At 58.5% G+C, this 7,843-nt stretch overlaps 1 protein-coding gene across 2 annotated transcripts; it reads left to right on the top strand.

Annotated features, from left to right (window-relative positions):
• Positions 1-503: 503 nt before the first annotated feature.
• Positions 504-2,996, top strand: NKX6-1 (NK6 homeobox 1). Of its 2 annotated transcripts, none has more exons than XM_068682159.1 (3): positions 504-1,369; positions 1,499-1,671; positions 1,753-2,996. In XM_068682159.1, the coding sequence occupies exons 1-3, from the start codon at positions 736-738 to the stop codon at positions 1,990-1,992; spliced, it is 1,047 nt and encodes a 348-aa protein (XP_068538260.1). In that variant the 5' UTR covers positions 504-735; the 3' UTR covers positions 1,993-2,996. The 2 variants fall into 2 exon arrangements, with proteins under 2 accessions (XP_068538260.1, XP_068538259.1); XM_068682158.1 differs by having other exon boundaries at positions 505-1,369; positions 1,741-2,996.
• Positions 2,997-7,843: the final 4,847 nt, after the last annotated feature.

Raw genomic sequence — 7,843 nt, 5'->3', positions numbered from 1 at the left:
GCAAAAGAAAACGAAAAGGAAAAAGTAAAAGGGAAAGAAAAATGAAAGAACAAAAAACGAAAAGAAGGAAGAGGAAAAGGAAAAGAAGGAAAAAAATCGAGGAGGAGAGAAGAGAAGAGAAGAGAAGAGAAGAGAAGAGAAGAGAAGAGAAGAGAAGAGAAGAGGAAAAGACAGGAGAAGAGAGGAGAGGAGGAGAAGAGGGGAGAAGAAGAGGGGAGCAGCAGGGCCGGCCGAGCCGCCACGGGCTGTCAGGGCGGAGCGCACGGCGGCCCCGTCCCGGCCCGTCCCGGCCCGTCCCGGCAGGGCCCGGTGGGCAGGTCCGGCCGCCGCCCCGCCCCCGCCCGCCGCCGCCGCCGCCGCGCCCGCTGCCGGCCGTGCCCCCGTAAAGGAGGCAGGGAGCGGGGCGGCGCGGCAGTGCGCCCCGAGCCGCACCCGCAGCACCGCGCCGAGCCGAGCCGAGCCGAGCCGCGCCGGGCCGGGCCGGGGGCGGGCGGGAGGGAGGGAGGGAGGGAGGGAGGGATGCGGGGCGCCGAGGAGGACGAGGGGGCGGCGGGCAGGGCCCCCGCGGCGCCTTGAGCCCGGCGCACAGCCTGCGGCGCGGCCCCGATGCCCGGCGGGGCGGCGCTGGGGCGCGGAGCTCCCCGCTAGGGGCGGCGGGCGGCCCGGGCTGGATGCCGGCCACCGGGGCCCCGCGGCGCTAGGTCCGGCCGCGGCTGCGGCCGGGGCGGCGCGGGGATGCTGGCGCTGGGGCAGGCGGACGGCGCGCCCCGGCAGGGCGCCTTCCTGCTGGGCAGCCCGCCGCTGGCCGCCCTGCACAGCATGGCCGAGATGAAGGCGCCGCTGTACCCCGCGTACCCGCTGCCCGCCGGGCCCGCCTCCTCGGCCTCCGCTTCGTCCGCCTCGCCGGCCTCCGCCTCGCCCTCACCGCCGCTCGGCTCGCCCGGCCTCAAGGCACCGGGCGTGGGCCCCGGCCCCGGCTCCGGCTCCGGCCCCGGGGGGCTCCCGGCGCCGCCGCAGCTCTCGGCCGCCACGCCGCACGGCATCAACGACATCCTGAGCCGGCCCTCGGTGCCCCTGCCGGGCGCCGCGCTCTCATCCGCCGCGCCCTCTGCCTCGTCGGCGGCGCCCGCCGGACTGCTGGCCGGGCTGCCCCGCTTCGGCAGCCTCAGCCCCCCCCCGCCGCCGCCGCCTCCGCCGCCGCCGCCGCCCGCCCTCTACTTCAGCCCCGCCGCCGCCGCCGCCGCCGCCGCCGTGGCCGCCGGGCGCTACCCAAAGCCGCTGGCCGAGCTGCCGGGCCGCACGCCCATCTTCTGGCCCGGCGTGGTGCAGGGGCCGCCCTGGAGGGACGCCCGCCTGGCCTGTGCGCCCCGTGAGTACCGCACCCCCACCCCGACCCCGGCCCCCGGCCCCGCAGCCCGGTCCCGCTGCCGGTCCCGCTCCCGGCCCCGCGTTAACGCCGCGCCCCCGCGCGTGCCTCTCTCTCCTCTCGCCCCGCCAGACCAAGGCTCGATTTTGCTGGATAAGGACGGGAAGAGAAAACATACCCGACCCACTTTTTCTGGCCAGCAGATTTTCGCCCTGGAGAAGACGTTCGAGCAGACCAAGTACCTGGCGGGCCCGGAGCGCGCCCGGCTGGCCTACTCGCTGGGAATGACCGAGAGCCAGGTCAAGGTGAGGCGGGCGGGGGGCGCCCGGGGGGGGGTCCGGGTCAGGGTGCCGGGGCTGAGGCGGTGGCTGCAGGTCTGGTTCCAGAACCGGCGCACCAAGTGGCGGAAGAAGCACGCGGCCGAGATGGCGACGGCCAAGAAGAAGCAGGACTCGGAGACGGAGCGGCTGAAGGACGCCTCGGAGAACGAGGAGGAGGACGACGACTACAACAAGCCGCTGGACCCCAACTCGGACGACGAGAAGATCGCGCAGCTGCTCAAGAAACACAAGCCGGGCGGCGGGGGGCTGCTGCCGCCCCCGTCCGAGGGGGAGGCCTCGGCCTAGCCCCGCGCCCGCCACCGATCTCGGAGATGTACAGATTATTTTTGTAGACTCTGCGCGCCCCGTGGCCGGCGGGAGGCCGGGGGCAGAGCACGGAGGACTGCGACTTATCCAGGCGCCGAGCGGCACGGAGGGGAGCGGCGGGGCTGCCCGGGTGCCACGGTGTCTCGGTGTCCTCGGGTCCCGGCCCCGCCGGGGGTCGGCTCCTGGCGAGCAGAGCGCTCCCGGCCCCGGCGCGGCTCCGCTCCCCGGCGAGCAGCAGAGAGCGAAACGAAAAAAGGGAGAAGGGAGAAGCCAGCGCGTGGACAAGTAGCTGGTGCGAATCGTCACAACCACTTTCGGTCAAAATATAAAATTCATTTAGTTGCTGTAATTGAATTTAAGGTGTGTTTTGTTTTGTATCATACGGAATACTATAGAATGTAAATGGTTTGCTTTTTTTAAGCCGATAACGATGACATATCGTGATATAGCGTCTTAACATTTATTAATTTATATTAAAAAGATTCGGTTTGTAAAGAGAAGAGCCCCGTGCACGCCCCGTTCCGTGTAATGCACTTTCTGTTCCTGAGCCCACCCAGATAAAGCGATTAAACACGCACCCTGCCGCCGTCTGCTGCCTTCTCCCCTGGGGCCGGGCCGGGGACAGGGCCGGGGGGCGCGGGCAGTCGGGGGGAGCAGGATCCGAGGCTGCTCCTAGCTGCTGCGGCGCGGCCCCAGCAGGGGTGTGGGGCCAGAGGTGAATTGCTCGGGGGGTTCACCACCGGCTGCTCGGCTTCGTTCAGCCCGGGGGAAATGAAATTCCCGACCAGCCCCGGTGCCCGCGAATTGCAGCGACCGTTGTAAGGCAGGGGCACAGCAGACAGACAACAACCCCACGACTGCAGCGCGGGGGCACGGCGGGCAGCGGGCACCCACTGAAATTGCAGCAGGGCAGCAGATCCCCCCCGACCCTGCCCGGGACCGGACCGGGACCCCATCCTGCACCCCTCATCCCTCCCCTTCCCCTCCCCCCCCACTATCCCGCGTTTAATGAGTCGCCCGCATCCTCATCACCCCAGCATGGTAATTGAGCAGATCTATTAACTTGTTACACTAGATTTGTTTAAAGAGACTATTACACAGTCATTTAATCAATTTGTTACACTGGAGGTCCTGACTTATGAGACACTTGCCGTATGATTCCTTAATGACTGAATTAATTTGTTTTAATAAAACCAACATTGTGTACAAGCGCATTTCAAGAAATGTAATTTTGGAGACGGAACAGTCCAATGCTTCATCTGATTAGGTCTTTTCCATGGTTTATCAAAGTCTGGAGTTGCCGTCATAAACTGCATGTATGGGGTATTTTTCTTTTTTATAGCGTCATTAATTTAATATGGATCATTAGTTCTTTATACACATGCATGTTCTGACAAATGTACCCAATGAATAATGCACCTAATGCGTTCGGGCTCAAATGCATCATGCTGTAAACAGAAACCGCTGCGGAACGAGCGGCGGCGGCGCAGACCCCGGAGCCCGCCCGGTGCAGGCGCTGCGGGGCCGTCGGGGCCCCGCGTTCACCCCCGGCCCCCGGGAGCAGCCGCTGCAGCCGCTCAGCCCCGGGGGCTCGCCCGGAGGCAGCACCGTTACGCGGCGGGTCACCCGGCCGGTCCAAGGTCGCTTTAATTCTGGCTGGAGGTTAATTGGATCACTGCATTAAAGCAGGGATAGACTGCGCTCGGCTTGCCCCTAATGAGGACGGACAGGCTTTTTTTGTGGACCTCTTAACCGCTCCGTGCCCGATAGGGCTCCGGGGTACCTATTGGCAACGAAATTTCGCTGTCGGCTCCGCAGATCGAGGTGCGGCAGCTCCTCCGCCTTGGTGCCGGCAGAGCACAAGTGTGCGGTGCTGGGCCAGTGCTCCTTACTCTGTGCTGGGGGGGGGGGCTGCGCCCTCCGGCTTGCCCGGCCGTGCGAGGCCAGGCGGGGCGAGGCCAGGTGAGGTGCCGAGCCCCGGGTGCCACCACGGTGCCGGGGGACCAGCCCTGGCAGCCCGCAGCCCTCACCCCACCGCCGTGGGCACGGGTGCGCTCTGCGGGGCGCCCCGCTGCCCGGGAGCGCAGTGCCCAGCCTGGAGAGCCTTGCTCAGTTCTCCAATGCCGGCTCTTCCGACGACGTGTTGCAAAGAGTCGGGGCAGAAGGGAGCACGGGCAGGGGCGCGGCACCCCCCGGAGGAGCAGCAGGGCCCCCTGCCTCTGCGGGCAGCCCCGCGCCGGCTGCGCGTTGCTCTGGTGCGGACTCCTCTCTGGATGGAGCTGTTCAGCTGCTTGTCACTCCCAGTGGCAGAGCCGAGCCGAGCCGCCGCACGTCCCTGCTTCCTAGAAAAGCAGCCGAGCTGCTGGGCATCCAGTTACATGACACTCCTACCCCGCAGCTCTCGCCGGACTGCAGGCATAATTCCCAGCAGCAGCAGCAGCTTTCCCAGCTTCTCCTTCCGAGAAAGTTTTCCCAGACGAGACCTCCATCCACATTAGAGGGTATGGAGAAAGATCTCGCCTAACAGATATTTTCCTAGCAAAATTCGTTTTGTAAGGAAAATTCCGACTCAGTTCAATATCCATGCTTAAAACTGTGCCAGATGTCAGGCTGGAAATATGGGCTTGCACTGATTATCAGACTACGGGTACTGGATGAACCACACGTGCACAGGGAGAATGATCTGAGATTTAGGTTTCCAAAAATGCCATTGCACCGTAACACCGCCTGCGCTGTACATGCTGTAAGTGGAGTTGTTTTCCCTGCTGCTCTGATCCCGGCCTCACCAGGAACACTGCCAGGCGTCAGTGCAGCAGGTGACTCGTCTGAGAGAGAAGTGAAAGACAGGCAACTTTAGAGCTGATGCACCAGACAGAACAACGAAAAACCTCAATTCCCTGAATTATTTCCCTATTAGCAGCAGAAAGCATGCATGGCACAATAGCACATACTGAGACAACGACAAAAGGAGCAGTTTGAAAACCGTCCCTTCTGTGAGTACTTCTCGATACCAAACACATCTGTTGAAATCGGGATCAGGTTTGTCAGCTGCTTGTGACTGGTGAGAGGGCTCTGTTTGCTGGGTAATTTATTTATAATAAATAATACAACTTGCTCTGAGGACCCAGGCAGGTGCCTGCTTGCTGTGGCCAGAGAGCCCCTGACTGGATTCCCCCAGACACCTTCCTCCTTCTATCCACATCGTGCCTTCCATGGCAAGGAAAGTTCTCATGTCTGAGAGAATAACCATACGTGTAAACTAAACCTTGACATATCCAAGCACATCCCTGTACACATCTTTATTTGAATAGCTGTTAATTGCCAGTGGTCCCCAAGGAGGCCACCAGGAAGAACGTCGGGAGCCCTGCTCATAACCCAGCCGAATACCTGGCTATTTAAGGTACTCTGGAGCTGCATGAATCAGAAAGAAAACAGCTCCCCCTACCCATTTTATTAGAAGGCAATAAAATCTGGTGGTGTCTCATTAAATTTAATGAGCCTTCATAAAATAACCATTATGCTGTGGAGGTAATGAAAAGAACTATGGTGGTTAGTAAATAAACCAGCAAGGGTGATGCTTTTCCACGTCCCAGACACCTACCAGGTATCAAACAAGTACACAACTCTGGGTGAAAGATGTGATCTCAGATACCCTGCACCCACTGGCATCTTCTGTATCCATGGTGGGTTCTTTCTCTCCCCTCCTCCCCTATGGCATCAGTGCAGTGCCATTTGTTTTCTCACTGCTAGGCTGCACGCCTGCGTGCAAAACAACAACCATGGGGGATGACAATTTCAAGGACTTGATGCAAACGCTCAGGGGTAGCCACAGATTCTGTGTCTCCCCTCTTCTGAAGTTTCTCTCACAGCAGTGATCACTTCTGAAACCACAGTGCCAGTGATTGCTGTGGGAACTTCACCTGAAACTGCACAAGGCAGGACTTCAGCATGGTGTTAGGACTGTTCATGTGAGCGAACGAGCAGGAGGTGATCTGCAGAATCACTTCTGCACCCCTGCCTCCTTCTGAGACTTGTCTTGCTCCTCTTGCTGTTGGCAGGTTACTGCTTTGCTTGCTGGAGCTTGCTTTGCTCTGCTTGTAGGTGTGATGTGTCACAGCTAAATTGTAATGTCCTCAGAGTTTACATGTATTTCTGGTTTTCACTGTGGCACCCAAACACAAATACTCTGCCCCTGTTTTTTTTGTGTGAATGCCTCACATGCGATCTCAATGTGGCTGAGTAACGCTGGGGCAGAATTTGTGCATTTCCATGAACTTACTCAGATGACTCTTTTCCAGAAACGCAGCTTCTATCTCTGACATGTCCTGAAAGGACTTAAAAAGGAAAAAAGAGATAGGGCAGGGCAGGGCAGGGCAGGGCAGGGCAGGACAGGAAAGGACAGGACAGGACAGGACAGGACAGGACAGGACAGGAAAGGACAGGAAAGGACAGGAAAGGAAAGGAAAGGAAAGGAAAGGAAAGGAAAGGAAAGGAAAGGAAAGGAAAGGAAAGGAAAGGAAAGGAAAGGAAAGGAAAGGAAAGGAAAGGAAAGGAAAGGAAAGGAAAGGAAAGGAAAGGAAAGGAAAGGAAAGGAAAGGAAAGGAAAGGAAAGGAAAGGAAAAGGAGTATGTTTGCCTGTCTTTGTTCAGGAAGGGCCACGTACAAAAGTGGGATGTGAGATTAGTAATGTTATTGCTGTATTTTGGTTCCTGAAATGAGCATGGTGGACAACTTCCCAACCTTCTCCCTGCCAAGAGATCTTGTAGGAGCGGTAACCTAAAAACTACCTGGGGTCAAAGCCCCCTGCAGCCTGTTCCCCACACTCACCCTGCGGCTTCTCCCCTTCCCCAGCCCTTCAGCTGACTCAGAAACCACTTCTGATCAGACCAGGCAATGCCTCTCTTCTATGGTGGAGGCAATGTAATTTTTGTCGAATTATAAATATTACAGACCTATTCCTTCCCTCCTCCTGCTGCAGCAGCTCCTCAAGACATGTAAACCCATAGTGTTATTGCTCCCTAATCTAGTTGAGGTGATGAAATGGTGCCAAAACTCTCATTGCAATTTCATTAGCATATTCATGAGTCGCACTTTTGCAGTGTTGCAGAAACAACACAAATTGGTTTGTGAATTGTGAACTCCCCCTTCTTCGTTGTCGCCATCGTCACCTTTTTCTTCAGAATCACAAATTGAGGATTAGCAAGGCAAGTGTGTGAGGGTGACTTTGGGACCCGACCACTCAAGTCTGGTGATGTACCCCTCTGATTTTCACTGTAATTTCTTCCCTTGCCTGGCACTGGTGTGCATGCTCTGTTACCAGAAGAACAGGGTCCAGAGCAGTGGCAGGGCTGCAAGCTCTGAGGTTCTGACAGGGCTGGTTAGCCAGCACAGCTCTGTCTCCCCACTGCTAAAAATGCTAACAATGTCACTTGCAGAAAGGATGAAATGCAGTGGGCACAGGCTTTTCTAATTTTTGGGTGAAGGGTACTAAACGGCACCGAGTGTTCATGTCAAGCTTAAAAGCGAGCGTGCCCTACTCACAAGCACAGCACATTGGGCACAGCCCTCCCCTCCCACAGCATGCTCTCCCCTGGGCTCCCGTGCAAGCTGCCGCCAATCTCCAAAACCACAGCCAAACCATGCTATTATTCTATGCCACCCGGGGCCCCATACAAGACAGCCGCCAAGAAAAGGCATCATGAGCATGCAGATTTTGAATCAGATGGGGAAGCAGGTGCCAGTCCGTACCCACTGTGATGGGAGATGCAGAGATGCACACGAGCCCTCAGCACCACTTAACTGAGCACCTTTCCAGTGTGCTCACCTCTAA

Source organism: Anas acuta, chromosome 4 (genome assembly GCF_963932015.1).
Source record: "Anas acuta chromosome 4, bAnaAcu1.1, whole genome shotgun sequence".
In the NCBI taxonomy this organism is placed as follows: domain Eukaryota; kingdom Metazoa; phylum Chordata; class Aves; order Anseriformes; family Anatidae; genus Anas; species Anas acuta.
Note: the sequence above shows the minus strand (reverse complement) of the source record. Positions and strands in the feature narration are given on the sequence as shown.